This window comes from Chiloscyllium punctatum, chromosome X (assembly GCF_047496795.1).
Source record: "Chiloscyllium punctatum isolate Juve2018m chromosome X, sChiPun1.3, whole genome shotgun sequence".
NCBI classification, from domain to species: domain Eukaryota; kingdom Metazoa; phylum Chordata; class Chondrichthyes; order Orectolobiformes; family Hemiscylliidae; genus Chiloscyllium; species Chiloscyllium punctatum.
In genome coordinates this window covers 22,112,220-22,134,985 of record NC_092791.1, presented here as the reverse complement: position 1 = coordinate 22,134,985, position 22,766 = coordinate 22,112,220, and the positions used below count along the sequence as shown (strand labels likewise).

Here is a 22,766-nt window from a genome sequence, read left to right as displayed (position 1 = left end):
CACGGTGAAATGATATATTGGTGGTTTTAGTAGTCTGATATTCCTTACTAAACTACCTGCAAGATATATCTGCCTCCCAATTCCCTTGCATTATTGATAATAATAAATATCTACTGAGGTTCCAATCGAATGCAGCCTACAATATTAATGAATTTGTAGATTTCTAGAGACCTACCAGCATTATTTGGTCAATGATGAATGTGTCAACTCATTTGACTCATTTCTACTGAAAATAAATGTCATACTGGGATATTTACACGAGAGGGCTCACCCTGGATGCTGTCCCCTCTAGTATCTTATGATGAAGCATGGGTACTGATCACCCTTCTGTAACTTATGATGGTGGCCATCATTTGAGTGTGAATCTAAGCAATGAGTTTGTCAGGACCATGACAGCTGAAGCTAACCCTGTCATCTTTCGACATTTACACATGATTACATCTCAGCTGCAGTTACAGGATAGCATTCATCCTAGCCTAAAGAGCTTCCTCTAATAGAGGGCATTGCAGTCAATTGTTAACATAGAAATATAGAAAATAGATGCAGGCGTCGGCCATTCAGCCTTTCCAGTCTGCTCCATCATTCAGTATGATCATGTCCAACACTGTATCCTGTTCTTACTTTATCCCCATACCCTTTAATCCCTTAACTGAAGAACTATATCTGACTCATTCTTGAATACCTTCAGTATTTTGGCCGTAACCACTTTCTTTGGTAGAGAATTCCACAGGTTCACCACGGTCTGGGTGAAGACATTTCTCCATACTTCAGTCCTAAATGTCCTACCCTGTATCTTCAGACTGTTCTGGACTCCCTAGTCATCAGGTACGTCCTTGTTCCGGTGGAAGCAACGAAGAATTGACTGAGAAATCTGTGACTTTCAGCTGTTCCCTTCCTAAATTTGAGGAGCCAGTGGGAGCTTTTACTGTCAGAAGCAGAAGCCTGTTTACTGTGGACCAAAAAAGCTGAAATAGGTTCCAAATATATTACAAAATGCGAATTGTTCAGGTCTGTGTTGCTGGAGATCTGATCATACCTCTGAATGTCTTTCAGCCTCTGAAGATTCATGGAGTACAGGTGCATACAGGTACAGACAAAAGGCAGGTCACACTTGACCTGCATATCAGGTAATTGACTCACTGTTTATATCCACTTTCCTGCTTAAGCTCCAAGATGAAAGCTCCTTGCATATTAGCTGTCATATTTGTAATGTATTTGCCTTTTCCTGCTTGATGCATTAATCTAGTGTATTTCCTTGACCTTTGATGTTGACACTTGGTTTTTCGATTGATTCACAACTGCTTTAAAATAAAACTAGGGTATATCAGTGAAATTATCTTAGCGCATTTTTAAAAATTATTCCTCGGTCTCTGCCAGTGTCATTGGAGGAGTCAGGAAAGCTCTGTCCAACCTTCTGTTCATCACCTGTGTTTTAAAACCAGGGATTCACTGCCTGGGAAAGTAAGGCCCTGAACTGTGTTCTAGCTCTCTTTACTCTTGCTTGGCACTTAGCTGTGCGTCAGCTATACTGTGGACTGTAAATAAAAGGGCATATGGAACTGCTTCACAGATGCTCTACTGTTAGCAGTTTTTAAATCTTGAAGAGTGCAGGAAAATAAACTGTAACTTTATAGTAAATCTAAAACTCCATCAATCGGAAACAGTTCATCTATGAGTACTTTGCAACTTGAATTTATCTGGGACCCTCAGATATGTAACTTGCATTAATTTTGGTTACTTTCATTGCCCAAAGTCATTACCACATTAATGCTTCAATTACTTTATGACAAGTGCCTCAGCAGCATTTCACTTGATTAATCATTGCATATATTTAAACATTATATAACCTAATAGGTACATTGTTGTTGATTGAATATTCCCATTATGTGAGTGAAATAATCCTGACTGGTGAGGCAGCTGTTGCATTGTTGATGACCAGTTGATGACCAGAATAGCAATGAACTGTGAATAGAAACTGGTGAAGGAAGGTGGATATTGAATGCAAGAGGTGCAGAGATCTTGTGAAAGCAACAGCTCAGTCAGTACTATTTGGAACTACTTGCTATTTTTTTTCCTTTAACTGGTAAGTATGTTATAAAGCTGCCATTAATTTGTCATAAAAAAAAGGTAGTTCATCATTAAATTGCCTAGAGTGGTCACAGACTGAGCTTGTCTGATGTCAGATGATATTTATCCTGACCTCATTCTGACTTAACCTAGGGCAGATGTAGTGATTGTAATGAGGTCAGCCAGATGGACTTTAGAATATGAGTTCCCTGATTGTGGCTGTTAATCTGGTCCAATCAGGGATCCCTGGCCGACAGATATAAACAGGAGTGTCGCAGGTTCTGCTCATTCTGAGAGCTGGTTCTGAGAAAGTGGATTAGTGTCAAGGACTCTCCAACATAAATAAAGGTTGAAGTGGTGATGGGATACTGGCCTCTCTGGAGTTATCTTTGTAGGGCATTCAAAACTAGTTGTTATCTTTTTAAGGTGTGAGGGGAAAGATTTAAAAGGGACCTAAGGGGCAACTTTTTCACACAGAGTGGTTCATATGTGGAATGAACTGCCAGAGGAAGTGGTAGATGCAAGTACCGTCACAACATTTAAAAGACATTTGAATAGGAGCATAAATAGGAAAGGTTTGGTGGGATATGCAGATGCTGGAAACCAGGTTCTGGATTAGTGATGCTGGAAGAGCACAGCAGATCAGACAGCATCCGAGGAGCAGTAAAATTGATGTTTTGGGCAAAAGCCCTAATGCAGGCAAGTGGGACTAATTTAGTTTGGGAAACCTGGTTGGCATAGACTAGTTGAAGGGAAGCATCTGTTTCTGTGCTCTATGACTCTATGGTTGCACATTAATTCCCTATTTAGGAGTGCTAATGGATGCAGAATAATGGATTATTTCTCTGAATCCTCACTCACCAAGTGAAGCAGAAGGCATATGGGTATGGTGTGTAATGGATGACTGAAAATGAGGGTAGCAATGCTATGAGTAGTGGTTGTGGGAAGGATGTATGAGTAATTTGTGGGAGTCATTTAGGATGGAAGGGTGTGGTCTGCGATTGTTTTGGGGAAAGACAGAGAGACTGAGGTAGAAAATGAGAGCGATCTATTGGGAAATAGGCAAAAATTTCCTCGAGGATAAAAAAATACATTCCCAGTGCAAAAATCAAGAAAATGCTCAAGCTATTCATTAAAATATTTTGGCATGCATTCTGGAGCTTTAATGAGGTTCTGGCATAAGTACTGTACAAGTGCAATGGCTGTTGGCGCAAAATCAAAGGCAGAAGAGAACTGAATGCAAAGCAAGGCTAGATTAACCAAATGTCTGCTCCAGCTTGTACAACTAAGCACAGTGTCTATCGTATAACAGCCAGGTGTGATTAAATGTATTTCATGTGATGTTGCTTTTCATATTTGGCTTAGAGTTTATCAGCTTAAAAGTCAATGTCTGCAGCTAGTATCGTGAACAGAATGAAACACTCTAGATGTCACTTCAGAAGTTTAAAGTTGTTCCACTTATTGAACATGATATGAAGGTGCCGATGTTGGACCAGCGTGGACAAAGTTAAAAATCACACGATACTTTGATCCTTTTCTTATAAATTCTGTGTCCTATGTATCTGCTTCACTAGCTATCTGAAGAAGAAGCAGCGCTCTGAAAGCTTATATTTTCAAATAAACCTGTTGGACTATAATCTGGTGTCGTGTGATTTTTAACTTATTAAACAAACACTGTTGCACACATTACTCTGAGGGCAGTTCCTATTTCTAAGCACTTTCAACTGTCTTTATCCAGCTTCTTGGTCTTTTTTGCTATGGGTGGTTCAACAGCATTTCTCAGAACTCTTTGCAATGTTCTAAGGAGAAGTGACTTTTCAATATTAGCCAACGGATGTGCTGGGTTAGTCAGAACTGTTTCACATTTACTCCAAAGCAAAACATCCCCTTTGTCATCACAACAAAGCTTTCTGCATACCTGAAACAAGTCTTCCAAAATAAGCTATCTACTGCAAGTTCCATCATGGTAAGCAGTTACCAAGAGGGCAGAGAAATCCTTCAAGGACATCCTCACAGTCTTCCTGAAAAACTGCAATATCCCCAATAACATCTTCAGAGCTTTTTTGCCCAAGAGCACCTAAACTGGAGCAGCAGCATTCGCAAAGTGCCAAATGCATTGAGCATTTCCAAAAGGCCTAGATAGTGGACAAGCGCAAACACTTGGAAGGAGTGTGCAAATCCTCGACCATCCCACCTACCACCTCTTCAAGTAATACATACCCCCCCTGTGGCAGGCTGTGCAGGTTCAACATGGGACTGTTTTGCCACCTCAGGACATACAACTCTGGAGTGAAAAAAAGTCTCGTTTGGTCTTGAGGGGCTGTCTAAGAAGAAGATTCTTGTTTGGCATTTTTCTTACTTTATCTCGAATAGGAACAACGGAGTAAGACATTAAGTCCCTCAAGCCTGCTCTGCAATTCTAGATCATCACTGATCATCTACCTCACACTGACCCCATATCCCTTGATGTCATTAATAACTAAAAATCTATTAATCTATGACTTGAATTTACTTAATGGCTGAGCTTCCACTTCCCTCTTGGGTAGAGATTTCCAAAGATTCACCACCCTCTGAGTTTAGATATTCCTCCTCATTTCAGGCCAAAGTGGCTTGCCTTTTATCTTGAGATTGTGTCTCTTGGGTCTAGAGCCCAGAGACAAGAGAAATATCCTTTATGTCTATTCTTTTAAGAATATTGTAAGTTGCTGTGCAATCACCTCTCGTGCATCTAAACTCAGAATATAGGTCCAATCTCCTCAATCTCTCCTCATAGAACAGTTCCACAATCTCAGGAATCAGTCTGGTGACCTTTGCTGCACTCCCTCTAATCATTCTTAGGCAAGGAGACCAGAACTGCACAAAATACTCCACAACCATACCAGTGTTCCTTATAATTGAAGAAAGAGTTCTTTGCTCCTGGACTGAAAGTATGTTGTGATATAACATACTGCTTACTTTTGCTTGCTGCACCAGCATGCTAACTTCCAATGACTTCTGAAGACACACACACACACACATTGTAAACAGGTAGGGCCATGCAATGAGCTGCCAACATGAGAATAACCTATTTATTACTACATTCTACATTCGGGCAACCAAATCAACACAGACATTTACTATAAACCGACAGACTCCCACAGCTACCTGGACTACACCTCCTCCCACCCTGCCCCGTGTAAAAACGCCATCCCATATTCCCAATTCCTTCGTCTCCGCCACATCTGCTTCCAGGAGGACCAGTTCCAATACCGTACAACCCAGATGGCCTCCTTCTTCAAAGACCGCAATTTCCCCCCAGATGTGATCGACGATGCCCTCCACCGCATCTCCTCCACTTCCCGCTCCTCTGCCCTTGAGCCCCGCCCCTCCAATCACCACCAGGACAGAACCCCACTGGTCCTCACCTCTCACCCCACCAACCTCCATATACATCGTATCATCCGCCGTCATTTCCGCCACTTCCAAACGGACCCCACCACCAGGGATATATTTCCCTCCCCTCCCCTCCCCTATCAGCGTTCCGAAAAGACCACTTCCTCCGTGACTCCCTCGTCAGGTCCACACCTCCCACCAACCCAACCTCCACTCCCGGCACCTTCCCCTGCAACCGCAAGAAATGCAAAACTTGTCGCCACACCTCCCCCTTACTTCCCTTCAAGGCCCCAAGGGATCCTTCCATATCCGCCACAAATTCACCTGCACCTCCACACACATCATTTATTGCATCCGCTGCACCCGATGTGGCCTCCTCTACATTGGGGAGACAGGCCGCCTACTTGTGGAACGTTTCAGAGAACACCTCTGGGACACCCAGACCAACCAACCCAACTATCCCGTGGCTCAACACTTCAACTCCCCCTCCCACTCCACCAAGGACATGCAGGTCCTTGGACTCCTCCATTGCCAGACCATAGCAACATGACGGTTGGAGGAAGAACGCCTCATCTTTGGCTTAGGAACCCTCCAACCACAAGGGATGAACTCAGATTTCTCCAGTTTCCTCATTTCCCCTTCCCCCACCTTGTCTCAGTCAAATCCCTCAAACTCAGCACCGCCTTCTTGACCTGCAATCTTCTTCCTGACCTCTCCGCACCCACCCCCACTCCGGCCTATCACCCTCACCTTGACCTCCTTCCACCTATCGCATTTCCAACGCCCCTCCCCCAAGTCCCTCCTCCCTACCTTTTATCTTAGCCTGCTGGACACACTTTCCTCATTCCTGAAGAAGGGCTCATGCCCGAAATGTTGATTCTCCTGCTCCTTGGATGTTGCCTGGCCTGCTGCGCTTTTCCAGCAACACATTTTCAGCTCTGATCTCCAGCATCTGCAGTCCTCACTTTCTCCTTTTTACACTCTACATCCTGCCTATTAACCAATCTTCAGTCCAAACTAGTATATATTACTCCACAATCCCATTCACTTTTATTTTGTTTATTAACCTGTGTGGGACTTCATCAAAAGCCTTCTGAAAATTCAAATGCACCGCATCCCTGGTTCCACTTTATCCAACTCTGCTCAGAACATCTTCAAAAAACTCTAGTCAGGTTTGACAGACATGATTTCTCCTTCATAAACCCAAGTTGACTCTGTCCAGTCAGACAGTTCTTTTTCTAAATATTCAAAAACCTTTATAATAGGTTCTAGTATTTTCCCTGATGACATCAGGCTCACAAGGTCTATCGTCCCTGTTTTGTCTCTCTGACTTATTTTAAACAGTGGGGTTACATTTGAAATCTTATCTGCAGAGAATGAGTAGAACTTTAGACGATCATCAATGCATCTACTATCTCTCTAGCCATCTCTTTCAACAGTGTAGGATGAAGGTCATTAGGTCATGAGGATTTGTCAACTTTTAATCCTATTAATTTTTCTAATACTACATTTGTCCTAATACTAATTTCTTTCAATTCCATGTTCTTGCTAGAACCTTGGACCTTAATGATTTAGGGAAACATCATGTGTCTTCCTCTATGAAGACAAACACAAAGCACTGACTTAGCTTCTCTGCCATTTCTCTTTCCTATTCTAAATTCTCCTGTCTCTGCCTATGATGGAACTATATTTATCTTTGCTAACTTTTTTTTTCCTTTTTACATACCTATGGAAGCTTTTTCAATGTTTTTGCTATTTTACAGTTGTATTCTATTCTATTTCTCATCATTTTCTTGATCCTCCTTTACTGAATTCTAAAATTCTATCAATACTCAGGCTCACATTTTTGGCAACTTTATAAATTTTCTCCTTTGATATAATGTTTATATTTATGTTTAATTTCCTTTGTTAGCCATGGCTGCCTCACATTGCTTGTTGAATATTTTTGCCTTAAAACATTTTGTATGCTTTTGAAAGTCAAGCATTAATTCTTTTAATAGGCCATTGCCTAACTAGAATATATTTTTCCAATCCACCACTGTCAAATTCATCCTCTTACCTTCATAACTGCCCTTGTTTAGATTTAAAACTCCAGTTTCAAACTGAACTGCACCTTTTTCAAATTTAATGCAAAATTTTGTCATACTCTGGTCACTATTGCCTAAAGGTTCTTTTACAACAAGATTAGTGATAATCCCTTTCCCGTTGCATTATAGTGGATCTAAAATAGCCTGTGCCCTAGTTTGCTCCTCAACATATTGCTCAGAAAATAATCTCAAACGCATTGCAGGAATTCTTCCTCTACAGCATTGATACTCACTAGTTTTATTCAATCTATATTTAGATTGGAGTCACATATAATAACTGTACTCCCCTTGCTGCATTCACCTGTAATTTTGTAAGTTATACCATACCCTACATTACCACTACAGCTGGTGGTCTATAAACCATTCATTCCAATATTTGCTGTCCTTTGTGTTTCGTAGCTCCACTCAAATAGATTCTACATCCTGTTCTTTCAAATGGAGATCCTCAGTCACTGATATACTGACCCATCCCTTATTAGTGCTCTACACCATCTCCTTTTCATTTTTGCCAATGGAGTGAGTGTTGCCAATGCCAAGATGGCTGGCAAAGATGATTCGCACCTGCACCCGTGCAGATGGTGCTAGTGATGTCTCACTACCATGACAGTGCCTTTTTCACCAGGATGCATTTGCACTTGTGTGAATGGAAGTCCCTCCACCTTCCTGAATGTGGAGAGCATTGGCTTGGAGCTGATGTGGTACACAATCAAGGCTGATCCCCATTTCACCCCATTGTCTGCCCATTGTCTGGATCAAATTTTATTTAATTATGTGCAAGAGATGTAGAGCGTTTAATTTGGAACCAATCAACTTATCCCTACATCCCAGGAGAAAGCCTCAATTACAAGAGGTCTGTTGGCCCTCAGCCCTAAGTTCACCCAGTCTGTGGTTTGGTATATATTTGCCCAAGATTTATGAACTTTCTCCTCCCATTTCTTTCTTTTTTCTGGATTCCTGACCTCCTGCTTTGCCTGACTTAATTTGGTTATATTTTTTCCCAGAGTAAATTCTCTGCTTCTGTTGTGCAGGGGGGCCTCCAATAGTACTTGGCAATTGTGGGTGAGAGTACATCCATGTCCCTTTCTACCCAAAGCAGTTTGGAGTGGGGGCACAGAGAGAAGGCATGGGTAAGGGACAAAGATTTGAGGAGAAGGCCATACTTGTCAGTAGGACATCTCTGATGGTGGCTAGAGAGCCTGTAAGGAAAATTGGAGTTAAATGTAAACTGAGTGGTGTGTAATGCTGAGTTTTTTTGAACAAGGGCATATTGTTTACAATTCTCTAGACTTCTGGCACCACTCCCAAATCTAAAGATGACTGGCCAGTGCCTCTGAATTTCCACTCTCACTTTGTATGCACTTTTATGTGGACCCTTATTGGATTACTCCTTCTTCCACCTTCATGCCCATCTTTCTCTTAATTGGAAAATTGTGCACAGACAGGAATGATTTTACAGCACCTGACCAAGCAGAACCTTTGTTTCAACATCTCAGTAGTGTGCTCCATAGTGACATGAACCATGTCATAATAACTGCTTTGTGGGGGTTTTGAACTGCAGTCATGTATGGGTGCAAAGAATAACTCTGATCTTTATAGGGAGCAATCATATCCTCAAACAGTGCAAATTCTGTGCATTGTTGCAGAATAAAAGTATTGGGAGTTCTCCATTGGGAACCACTAATAATATATAGATTGGCACTGGTATAGTGGGACGTTAACAGAGTGATACCCCCTTCCTCTATGTTGGCACTGTATTTATTGTGGAAAGCATTTGTGCCTATATAGGTGCCATCTAAGTCCCTCAGATGGCAAATTCCTGTGTGCTCTCCAGTCAATTTGTTTACTGGAAATTGCAGCATCTTTTGTGTGTGAACAAATTGCAGCTGGTTAATCTTGATGATGCCTTTTAGGTTGTCCTGGAAGGATTAATTTAGCAGCCATTTTGGTAGCAACAGGAAGAATACCCCAGTTTGTATGATCTGCAATCTAATGTATAGACCTTGCCTGAAAATCAGGCAGGAGTGAAGCGGAGGTGTGGCTCATTGGACATGTCTAGGTAGCAGTGGCAGATGCATAAGTGCTCTTGAGGTACCTTTGGATCTGCAGATTCTGTCTCTGCCTTAACTGGTCCTCCCTATCCAGAACATGTAGCCGTCTGGCAGTAGATACTGCATCTAAACCTGCCAACCCCCCTGGGTGTCATTTGCATCTACATTTACTGCTTGAAATGCAACACCACGCAGAAAAAGGGATGATTATGTAAAAATACAGCATTAGGGGAAAACAAGCTTCAAAATGTCCAAAGAACCTCCTTCAAAGTCTCCCAGAAACAAAAGTGGATTTGAAAATCTAGCCAAAGCAACAAGCTTTATGTGGGTTTTCTGGGGCAGGCTTATATTAGGATTAAGTACCTCATTGGCTGGGCAGTGCTTTGGGATGCCCTAAAAGCAATTCTTTCTTTCTTTCTTTCTTTCCGTAGAATTTCTTACAGGTTTGACTGTATTTTTGTATTTATGTAATGTATCGCACAAGTAAAGTGAAAAAAATAAAATGTGTTTTTATAACTTGGTTTGGACAGTTTTTAAATTATCAAAATTAGAGGAAAAACTACAATGAATGTATTTTTCCATTTTCCTTAGTCCACCCACTCTCAACACCATCACTGCATTATGAGGCAGTTAGTGTCATACTCCTGGCTTCTGCCCTACACTGCTCTACAATTGGCCTGTGGCAACTGTGGAAACCCCTCAGGGCTTACCTTCAACAGCCCGGTTGAAGAAAATCTGCTCGCACTTATGAATTTTTGAAACGGCTACTCTGTGTTCAGGATTTTGAATCAAGAAACCTCTGATCAAACACAGCATTCAACTCCCTAACTGATGAATCCTCGATCACAACTGAATGGATTATCCAAACAATCCCAAACAAATGACACAGTTTTGTCCCCATGTTTTTGAAACCAGAATACTGTACACTTCCAGATTCTCTAAAATGGGGTTTCCTCTGTTGTCTTTCCCTCTGTAGTTACATTGGTGACTGTGAAATCAATGTTGAAGTGAAGAAGTATTTCTGCAAAGCTGGAGTGAATGGTATCCAGGTAGGTCATTTGATGGGAAATAGTAAAGCTCAGTACACCTTGCAAACCTGTACACATTTCATAGTACATTTATTGACACTTGAAAAGAAATCCTATTCTATTTAAAGTGTCACCTTCAATGGCTCAGTGGGCACATACATCATCAGGCACAGTTCTAAGCCACACAGATTTGGATGGTTTGATCCCTGGCCTGTGCTCAAATCACTAGTAGAAGCTAGTGTAACAGTGAAGGCATGACTCCTGCCCTCAGTATCTCCACGCTAGAGAAAGGGCAAACTGGTCAAGATTCCCAGTCAAGGGACTGTAAATGGAAACCACGTGGGTGGAAGTATGAGGTTCCATCAGACTTGTTGGCAATGGCTTTAGCTCATCAAGCCTCATATGATAACACCTTGTAAATCTGCAACCTCTGTCACCTAGAAGGGCAAACGCAGTAAAAGCATGGGAACATCAATATCTACTACTTGCCCTCCAAGCCACATAATGCCATTGGTATTTCTTCACAATTGCTGGGTCAAAATCCTGGAACTCCCAAACAGCTCTCTGGGTCTACCTACAACACAAAGTAGTTCAAGAAGGCTCACCACAAGTTCTCCAGGTCAGTGAGTGATGGGCAATAACTGCCAGTGATGCCCACATCCTGTGAATGAACAAAAAGGATATCTATTTAACCATTCAATACATTTCTCCAATTATATTGAAGAGAGAATCATCAGAGCTGTTAAGACCCTGCATTGTTATTAGCTTTCAAATAAAGGAATAAGCAGCATGAGGTTGAACTGGAAGGAGTCATGTAAGACTGTAAGTTGCGTAAACAAATATCAATATTGTAAGGTATAGAAGCCATTATTGAAGTGGATGAGCTGACACTGAACAAAGCAGGCCATTATTATGTATTGACTTCTATAGTACTTTTAGCTGAACAGGTTTTTCTGGCGATTTCTCCTGGATTAAATTTTTCCGAAACATCAGTGCTTGCCAGCACAGATTTGTCATAATCCAAAGGAGGTTGCAGTATAATCATGTGCTATGCAATACTCTGACAATGCATTTCCTTGTTGCAGTAGTAAGTGACAATCCTGACCACTTAGTCATTCCAGCCAAAAATAAATAATGTGGGTGTGAGGAAGTTATGAAATAAGGATAACTGGTTTTGAGAAATAAAATGAAAAAGCTGTATTTCCCCATTCAGAATATTGAATACTTTAATTCACCTGTGGAACATAGGTGTCACTAACTAGCCGGCATTTATTGCCCATCCCTGATTGCCCCTTTAGGAAGTGGTGGCATGTTGCCTTCTTGAACTACTGCAGTACATGTGCTGTGGGTTGACCCACAATGCTGTTAGAGAATGAATTCCAGGATTTTTACCCAGTGACAGCAAAGGAACAGCGATATATTTCCATGTCAGGACAGTGGGTGGCTTGAAGGGGAACTTGCAGCTGGTGGTGTTCCCATGTATCTGCTGCACTTGTCCTTCTAGATGGAAGTGGTCGTGAATTTCGAAGACTATTTCAGGATCTGTGGTGAATTTCTGCAGTGCATCTTGTAGATGGTACCCACTGCTGCAACTGAGTGTTGGTGGTGGAGGATGTGGATGCTTGTGAAACACTGTTCATGTACCAGCAGCCAATCCACAGCCAGCAACATTCAGCCAGCCTGCAAGATATGCCTATTAGCCAAACACCAGCTGCTATTCACTCACCCAGCACCAGCTGGATTTCAGTAGTCAGTGGAGCTGACAGTCTGCTGCCTGGAGAAAAATGTTTTAGGTTCAAATGACACAGTATTCTGTGGATTGCAAATAAGGTATCATGAACAATTATCTAATGATGTCATCAGCAGCCAAACTGCAGACAGTCATCAAAAACCAATCTGACAGTTTGGAAAGGAAAATAGAATTAACCTTTCAGGTTAATGAACTTTCATCATACATTAACTATGTTTCTCTACCTGCACATACCTGCTGACCTGTTGAGTATTTCCAGCACTTTATATTTTTATTTCAGCCTTCCAGTATCTGCAGTATTTTGCTCTTTAACCAGCAGCTAATCTGCAAACAGCCGCCAGCAGCTAATCCGCCGCAGCTGATCCGCAACCAACCACATGCAGCCAATCAGCAATCAGTCCCTATTAGGCAATCATTAGCTAACCAGCAACTGCTATTCAATCACTCAGCATTAGCTGGGTTTCAGAAGTCAGTGCAGCTGGCAGTCTGCTGCCTGGAGCAAAACTATCTGGGTTCAGATGGCTCAGGTTACAAAAGCATTGATGGACTGAAACTTTTTTGACTGGAAATGACAGCAAGTGGGCAACAGTACTGTGAATGGAAGGGATAGAACAGGAGAACTGGAACAGTTAACTTTGACAGCAAATTTCTAACTAAATACTGAAATGTGGTTGACACAACAGATCCATGTGAGGCAAGCTTAAGGAGAAAGCTACAGGTCTATAAGTAATCTTGTTATGAACTTAACTGATACAGGTTGTTCTGCTCTAATGTGTTTTGTTAATATGAATTCGCTGTAACATGATTTAAAAATTGGGGATACTGGTTCTAAAGTGCAAACTTTTAAAACGTGTATTGGTTATAACATGATTCTGGCCTTGTTAGTTTAAATGGTGCTGCTAACTTGATATTCTTACAACATGGGGTTGCATGAGAACCGAGCTATTGTGTTATAGCAAAACCCACTACTGTATGTAACACATTTTTCTTCAAGTGTCTATTCCTTCATTCACTGACTTTTTTTTCACCATCTCTCCTACAGCTTCATGGAATGCTTCGTGTGATCCTTGAACCGTTGATTGGACAGATGCCATTAGTCGGAGCAGTGACTTTGTTCTTTGTCCGCCGCCCAGTAAGTGTGTGTATGCAAAAAAAAAGAAAGATGGGGGTAGGCAATGACCTAGTGATATTATTGGTAGACTATTCATCTGGGATCTCAGCTAATCTTCTTGGAATTTGGGTTTGCGTCCCACCATGGCAGTTGGAGGAATTTGCATTTAGTAAAAATCTGAAACTGAGAGTCTAATGATGACTGTGAATCCATTATTGATCATCAGAAAAACCCATCTCGTTTGCTAATGTCCCTTAGGGAAGGAAGCTGCCAACGTCACTTGGTCTGGCCTGCATGTGAATACAGCCCTACAGTAATGTGGTTGACTCTTGACTCAATTAGGGATTGGCAATAAATGCTGGCTGAGCCAGTGATGCCCACATCCCATGAGTGAATATATACTAAAAACAACAAAGAGATTAATACAGGAGAACTTAACTAAGGATTTGAGTCAATCTTGATTTTGGGATTATTGTAGTGTTTTGCTAAATGATTTTGGGCTGTATTCTAGACATGATTCAGAATGAGTTAAGTCTTAAGCTAAATGTGTTAGGCACATTGCATGTTAATTTCTGCTAAATCACTCCCATTATTAGGAGTTGTGGTGCAAGGTAGTAAAGGGAAGGGATGCTATGAGTATTCAGGTTGACTCCGAGTAAGTGAGTGCTATGACAGCTAGTGAACAGGCTGGAGATATAGCCTGGTGTGTCGCTGAGCACACAGTGTCCTTACTGCAGCATTACTGTGAGAGTTACCAGTACAGCCTGAGGTGGGGCATTGATGAGCAGAAGTGTCCTGTAAGGGAATCGGAGATGTGCCATGAGGGTTCTTGCAGGCTGGCACATATTGGATGCCAATGTCTGTGGATGTGGGGTGTCTGTAGCTGGTGACCATGGAGCGTGTCCTGAGATGTTGGTACCTCGTGTCCAACATGGAAGTTGTTTGGAGCAAGCAGTGAGCTGAATTCACCAGGTACCCGCTCGGATTTCTATGGTGAGAATTCTTGGCATCTAGTTGTTTCGTGAGTTTGGGAAGACAGGAAGCTGAATATTTAATGAGGTGAGCTATAGCATTGATAAAGCAGTTAACAAACTATAATCCTCAAGTAGCAACTCTCTGCTGCCTAGCGGGAAACTCACCCTGCTCCTTGGCAAATTCATAAAAGATTCTACAAGTTGCTCCTAAAATCAAAATAGGCCTCGCCAGACTTCTCACTAGATTCTGCCACAAATTTGGCCATAGCTGACTTTGCTCAGATCCCTGTAAGGTTCCACCCTATGTTTCAGAGTCTTCAATCTGATATGGAAAAGGTCTGTGTTGATTTTGACGAATCTGATGCACATGAAATTGAGGTGGTTTTAAATTCTGGAAGTGATTTAGACTTTGTGTCCTTTCAGGTACTTGACATAAACTGGACAGGACTTACCAACCTGTTGGATATTCCAGGACTGAGGTATTGATTGATCATACGGGCAAAATAGAATTAATCATCTTAGGATCAAAACTAATCCAAAGCATTTGGAAGATAATTCTCAGACCCACCCAACGTACCTTCTGGAGTTTTGGATTTCTTTTTACCTTTTTCCCCACAAATTTTACATCTCATATCCAAACAAAACTAACACACATTAGAAAATGTAAGCAATTTCACAAATATGCAGTATTTTGAGAATTATGATTTTGTTCAGAATTTAATATTTTCTTTAAAAGACAACCACAGGATCCTACAGGGAATCCTGTCAATAGATAGTTTTGAAAGCAGCCTGTTCGGAAACACTGCAAACAGCTAGAAATACCAGAGTTTCCCTGAAACAAAAATGGAAATTGCTGGAGAAACTCAGCAACTCTAGCAGCGTCTGTGGAGAGAAAACAGTTAACATTTGAGTCCATAGTTCTGAAGAAATCATACTTAACTTGAAACATTAACTCTGTTTCCTGATTTGCTGAGTTTCTCCAGAAATTTCTGGTTTTGTTTCAGATTTCCAGCATCTGCAGTTCTTTGTTTTATTTGAGTACACCTGAAACATTTCAGTAAAATTATTTGCTTTTCATAGTCCTGACCTTTAGATAGCTTTGTGCCTTTTTTAAGTTTATATCCATTATATATCTTTTACTCTTTCTCCTCACTGTCTCGCCCTTATCTCTCTCCTGTCTTCTCTATCTTTTCTCCTTGGACAGCTCAAAGTCTGACACAGTACTTATGGACACCATTGCTTCTTTTCTGGTTTTGCCAAACCGAATCACCTGCCCTCTTGTTGGAGAACTCCATGTGGCTGAGCTCCGTTCTCCCCTGCCTCGGGTATGTATCACACTGTATGATTTCACCAAATTATTGCCAATAAAATTGCTTCTTGTGTTGTGAATACCTAGTTTGTGGTCTTAATATAACAAGTAATTAAGATTAGAACAGAAATAGATGATGGCTCTTAATTGATTATTTGATGCCTGGATATGTAAAGGAGCTATCATAGTGCAGTGGTAATGTCCCTACCTTTGAGCCAGGAGACCTGGTTTCAAGTCTCAAATGCTCCAGATGTGTACAATAACACCTCTGAACAGGTTGGTTTTTTTTTTTAAGAATAGTATAAAAGCTGGGACTAGGAGAGAGGTTGGCCTTTTATGGTCAGTAAACTGTGCACAAAGGAAATCTGTCTTAGTTTGAATCTATTAACAATGGTTTGTGTGTTTTAATATTTTTTTTAGTTTAAGGAATTAAATTTTAATGGAGTATGGGCTAAATGTAATTATAGCAATGAAAGACTGGTGCATATTTAAATGTTTGGGGTCATGTTTCTTTAAGAGGATAATGGCTAGGAAGTTCAGGTTTAGTGTTGGGCTTTAGTAATTGCAAAATTGCAACTGATTGGAACACCTAAACAAAAGACAGTACATATTTGTTTGATAGAATTGTATTACACAAGATTGATTTTACATGTTGTTGTACTTTACCCATGGAAGGTAAGATTTCAATTCACCTGACCTGCACATCTTTGTGACTGTGGGAGGAAACCAGAGCACCCGGAGAAAACCCACGGGGAGAATGTGCAAACTCCACGCAGACCATTGCTTGAGGCGGGAATTGAACCTGGGTCCCTGGCGCTGAGGCAGCAGTGCTAACCAGAGCTACCGAGCCGCCCGCAGCGCCAGGGACCCAAGTTCAATTCCCGCCTCAAGCAATTGTCTGCGTGGAGTTTGAACATTCTCCCTGTGAGTTTTCTCCGGGTGCTCCGGTTTCCTCCCACAGTCACAAAGATGTGCAGGTCAGGTGAATTGAAATCTTACCTTCCATAAATCTTACCTTCCATGGGTAAAGTACAACATGTAAAACACATTTTGGACAGGTACATTTTAGTAGGTAAAGTTTCGTACACAAGACTGAATCCAGTGACCCTTCGTCAGAACTGGAGATGGGCCTCAGAAACATCCACCTTTTTTCTTCAATTGAGAATTTCCCCACAGGTCTCAGCTGCATCTGACCTTTTTCTGTATTTCTAATCTCACCTTTCCCTTGCCTTCCCTCCCACAACAATGATAGAGTTCCCCGGTCCTCACCTATCATTCCACTAGCCTCCACAACCAAAGGCTCATAAACTGCCATTTTCTTTCCCCTCCAGCAGGATGCTATCGCCACACACACACCATTTCCCTCCCCTCCTTTATCAGCCTTCCACAGGGACCACTCCCTCCAGGACACCCTGGTCCATCCCTCCTCTGCACCCATCACCTTCCCATACCCCCATGGCACTTTGCAATTAAGGATAATATTTACGCATTTACCTCCTCCGTACCTAAATGATCCAAGGCCCTGACACACCTTCCTGGGGAAGCAATGATTTAGCTGCACTTCACACAATCTAGTCTACTGTATTCGCTGCTCACAATGTGCTCTCCTCTACATTGGGCAGACAAAACACTGACTGGGTGACGATTTTGCAAAACTCCCATTCTACCATAAAAATGACCCTGCGCTTTCAGTTTTCTGCTACTTTAACACACTGCCATGTTCCTTGACCAACATCTGTCTCAGGTTAGCTGGAGTGCTCCAGTGAGGCTAAGTGCAAGCTGGAAGAACAGCATCTCATCTTCCACCTTGCATCCTTCCGGACTCGACATTGAGTTTGACAAATTCAGAACATGATCACCCTCTGCCACCGCTAGGTCCCGTCCAATATGGGCTGCTCCCAGCACAGTCAACTCATTTTCAATCATTTACACTTCTTGACAGCACCCCACTGTGCTATTATCTCTCACGACTTACCAGCAATCTCTTTATTTGCCTATTCATTGAGTCATAGTCATACAGCACGGAAACAGACCCTTCAGTTCAACTCGTCCATGCCAACCAGGTTTCCCAAACTAAACTACTCGCATTTGCCTGCATTTCACCCATATCCTTAAAGTTTCCTAGTCATGTACCCATCCAAATGTCTTTTAAATGTTGTGACTGTACTTGCATTTACCACTTCCTCTGGCAGTTCATTCCATATATGCACCATCCTCTCTGGAAAAAGTTGCCCCTCCGTTCCCTTTTTAAATAGATTTCCCCTACTTTTGAACTCCCCACCCACCCTAGGAAAAGAACTTTGCTATTCACCCTATCCATGCCCCTCATGATTTTATAAATCTCTATTAGGTGACCCCTCAACTTCCTACACTCCAGAGGAAAAAAAGCCTATACTTATAACTCAAACCTTCCAGTTCAGTAGCATCCTTGTAAATATTTTCTTCACCCTTTCCAATTTAATAATATCCTTCCTATAACAAGGCAGCCTGTACTGTATGCAATTCCACACCCCCACCCCATTATTAGTATAAATTCCACCTTTCCCCAGCTATCTTCAGTTCTGGCAATGGGTCACTGTACTGCAAACATTAACTCTGTTTCTGAATACAGATGCTGCCAGACCTGCCTTGCTTCTCCCTGCTCTGTTTCAGATTTCCAGCATCTGCATTTCTATGTCTCTATTTTTGAGTTGGAGCTGAATTAGTTTAAAAGCAATCAGTAAATCTGAGAAGTCCGTTTGAAGATAGCAAAGCAGACCATGTCATCATGGAGGTTAACCATGTTCTCTTAGTCATAGTCATACAGATGTACAGCATAGGGTTTCAATGTAGCTGCCTATTTGTTGGGAGAGGTGTTCACTTGCAGTTTGGAGCTGGGCAAATGCTGAAGCAGAACTCGTAGCTCCAGGCAGCACAAGTTTTGTTAGCAGACTCCAGGTAGTTTGGGCTCAGGAAAGGTCCCAGGGTGTGGTTGCTCCATACCATAGAATGTAGCTCAGGCTAACTGGAAGCCATTGATTGTTCAGTACAGGTAAGAGAAGGAGTGCCAACCACTGTGCCACCTAATATACAGTGTATGTGGTTTTAAATCATTGTCCTATCTGTTTAGTCACTTTTTAAAATTTGTTTTGTTCAAGTTTGAATACTTAAGATTTTTGGGCATTTCAATTAAACTTTGAATTCCTGCTACTAATTTTTCTGACCCTTTGTTCTTCCACATGTTGTTGGGATCTGGCTTGATAGACAGTAAGAATACAAGGATCTAGTTTGTCTGGTATTCTTTTCACTGGGATCATAACTCCTGTGGTGGGATTGCTCCAAGATGGTGCTGCTTTGGTGGTGTGCAAGCAGCAAAATCCCTCACCAACCAATTATAGCATTATAGTTATAGTTTTGATTTGTTTGTGTGAATAGACATTTTTAACTTCACCACTTGTGCTAACCAGATGGGGCACATTGTAAGGTGTTTGTTCATTGATTTCAGTGGGATACAATGTCTGCCAACTAACTGCCTACATGGTGATGAAAATGGTCCTGACCCCACCAGTCTACTTTTGAACTGATGCTCCTCCAGATAGAACATTTTCAATGCCACAAGTACCAGGAAACTAGAGTGGCAATAACTTCTCTGGGAAGTATACTCTAATCTGGTGATAACAGTAGCAGAAAGGGTGAAAACTAGTGCTGCTGCCATATTATTTGAAGTCCTGTGTTATTGCTAACACCAAACAAATACCTCATGCAATCCAGAGTATGTGGCTTGTACTCAGTTAATTTTTATTTCTACACTCCACAGCATTTCTTTATTCCATGTGAAATAATCCAGTCCTTCAGAAAGGAAATCTTAAACTTGTCTATTTATCCCTAGGGAATAGTGCGGATCTATCTAATTGAAGCAGCAAGCCTGGAATCAAAGGACACCTACGTTAAGGGATTCATTAAAGGAAAGTCTGATCCATATGCAATTGTACGAGTGGGCACACAGGCATTCATGAGCAAGACTGTCAGTGAATCAGTGAACCCCAAGTGGAATGAAATGTATGAGGTGGGTGAATATGATTGCATGTCTCATAGTCACTTCAACCTTTTAACCAGCAGCTTAAAATATGACTTCTGCAATTCACAGGAAAACAATTTTTTGTGATTATACTGGCTGTACAAGTTTAAAATCTGAAGCAGAACTCAAATTTGTGAATGTCAGGGAATTCTGGCATTTTCACCCTGCACCTACAACAGCAACTTAGCCTGGTCAATCTCAGAGCCCTCCTAACCAACACCTGTGCACTTCTCTCATTTGAGAGAACTGTCCCACAGACTCAGTGACTGCCTGGCATTGTAAGGTGTGATTCCATGAGTATGACTATGTCACAGGCACTACCATCAACTCTGGACAGACCCAGCAGAGATGATTGAATAGTGATACAGTCACGAACGAGGTGCTCTTGGTGTTCGCAACATTAATTCTGATACCTCATGGTATTGGTTTGGACATGGGGTAGGAAACCTGCTGATTACCATGCACCATCCTCCCTTGGCTGATGACTCTGTGCTCCTCCATGTTGAACAGTAGTTGCAACAAGCACTGAGGGTGGAAAGGGCACAGAACGTACACTGGGTAGGAGATTTGCTCAACAGCAGCCCTACTGACTGAGCTGGCAGAGAGTCTGAAAGGGCATAACTACTAGACTGGGTCTGCAACAAGCAATGAAGAAAAACAGGAGGAAAAAACCTACTTGACCTACACCACCTCAATTTTCCCAGCAGAGGTTCATTCATCTGTGACAGTATCAGTAGGAGTGACCATTGCACAGTCCATGTGGAAATGAAGTTGTTTTTACATTGAGGATACCTTCCATCATGTTGTGTGGCATTATCACTGAGCTAAATATGACAGACTTTGAACAGATCCATCAACTAAAGAAGGCATCCATGAGGTGCTGTGGGCCACCATCAACAGCAGAATCATACTCAGCACAATCTGTAAACTTTTTTTTTTTAACCAGACATATATCCCTCACTCTACAGCTCTCATTTAAGCCATGGGATCAAAATGGAAATTGCTGGAGAAACTCAGCATGTCTGGCAGCATCTGTCAAGAGAAATCTGAGTTAATCTTTTGAAGAAGGATCATTGGATCCAAAAACATTGACTCTGCCTCCTCTCCCCAGTTACTGTCAGACCTGCTGAGTTTCTCCAGAATTGTTTTTTCTTTCCAATTCCAGCAGCTGCAGTTCTTTAATTTTTTTAGCAAAGGGATCAACCCTGGTTCAATGGAGTGCACAATGGCATGCCAGGAGCAGCACCGGGCACACTTAAAAATGAGGTTTTAACTTGGTGAAGCTACCAAACTTGTATGGAAAAGGAGCATATGATAGAGAGAATGAAGTATTCCACAACCAGTGGATCAGATCTAAGCTCTGCAGCCCTGGCAAATCTAGTTGTTTATTTTCCTGCCACCATTTACATTTCACTGGAGGAATAGGCTCCACAAACATCTCCACTGTCAACAAGGGTGGAGCCCTGCACATCAGTGCAAATGATAAGGCTGAAACATTTCTAACACTCTTCAGCCAGAAGTGTCAATCCATCTCCACCTCCACCAGAGATCCCCATCATCACAGATGCCAGCCTTCAGTCAATTTGCTTCAAGAAATGATTTGGAGACGCTGGATACTAAGGCTATGGGTCCTGACAACATTCTGGCAACAGTACTGAAGACTTGTGCTCCAGAACTTTGTCGCTCCCCTAGCCAAGCTGCTCCAGTACAATTACAATACTAGCATCTACCCAACAATGTGGAAAATTGTCCAGCCCTGTCTTGTCCACAAAACGTAGGGCAAATCCAATCCACCCAATTACCACCCCATCAGTCTACTCTCGATCATCATCAGTAAAGTGACCGAAAGGGTCATCAACAATGATATCAATCAGCATTTGGAAAGATATATAACCTGCTCAGTGATGCCCAGTTTTGGTTCTGTCAGGGTCATTCACATTCTGACCTCGCTATAGCCTTGGTTCAAATATGGACCAAAGAGCTGAATTCCAGATGGGAGGTGAGACTCTCTGCCCTTGACATCAAGACCCCAGCATTTGAGTGAGATGGCATCAAGGAGCCTAGCAAAATTTAGTCAGAGGATTGTGGGAAATCCCTCTGCTGGTTGGAGTCACACTTAGCACAAAGCAGGATAGTTTTTGGAAGTTAATCATCTGAACCCTCAGATCTCTGCAAGCATTCCTCAAAGTAGTGTCTAATCTGCTTCATCAATGACCGCCCCTACATCAGAAAATGCAGATGTCAGTGGGGATGTTTGCTGATAATTGCACGATGTTTTGGAGCATTGTGACTTCTCCAATTTTTATTGAAGCAGTTTGTGCCCATATGCAGCAAGATCTGCACAATTTTCGTGCTTGGGCTGATAAGTGGCAAGTAACATTGCCTGGTACTTGAGACAAAACTGACCATCTCCAACGAGAGAATGTAACCATTGTCCTTTGACATTCAATGGTTTTACCAACAGTAAATCTTCCACTATCAAAATCCTGAGAGTTACTATTGACAGAAACTGAACTGGACTAGCCATATAAATTCTATGGCTGGAAAGGTAGGTCAGAGGCCAAGAGCCTGTGGTGAGTAACTGACCTCCTGACTCCCCAAAACCCATCTATTGAAAAGGTACATGTCAGGAGTGTGATACATTCACCCAGACAAGTGGGGAGAATTTAACTCGAACACCACACAAGAAGCTTGACACAATTGAGGGGAAAAAAAGCAGCCTGTTGACTGAACCTCATGCATCACCTCCACTATCCTCTCCTTTCACTACTGATGCTTAATAGCGGCAGTATGTACCATCTACAAGATGTACTGCAGAAATTCACCAAGGCTTCTTAAAAAGCATCTTCCAAGCCCATGACCACTTCCAGAAAAACAAGGGCAGCAGTACAAGGGAACACCACCACATCAAAGCCCCTCACCATCCTGGCTTGGAAACACAGGAACCTCAATTATCTAAATTT

At 42.0% G+C, this 22,766-nt stretch overlaps 1 protein-coding gene across 3 annotated transcripts in view; it reads left to right on the top strand.

The window, feature by feature from the left end:
- The window catches only part of esyt1a (extended synaptotagmin-like protein 1a), a 161,708-nt gene that overhangs the window by 82,344 nt on the left and 56,598 nt on the right, over window positions 1-22,766 (top strand). The window contains exons 4-9 of one of the 3 annotated variants that reach the window (XM_072567235.1): window positions 1,054-1,127; window positions 10,551-10,623; window positions 13,395-13,484; window positions 14,861-14,916; window positions 15,642-15,762; window positions 19,615-19,791. In XM_072567235.1, the coding sequence (XP_072423336.1) occupies window positions 1,054-1,127; window positions 10,551-10,623; window positions 13,395-13,484; window positions 14,861-14,916; window positions 15,642-15,762; window positions 19,615-19,791 (591 nt within the window). Of the gene's footprint in view, window positions 1-1,053; window positions 1,128-10,550; window positions 10,624-12,821; window positions 13,071-13,394; window positions 13,485-14,860; window positions 14,917-15,641; window positions 15,763-19,614; window positions 19,792-22,766 lie in introns of those variants that run through there. The other 2 variants (XM_072567236.1, XM_072567237.1) reach the window with 2 other exon arrangements.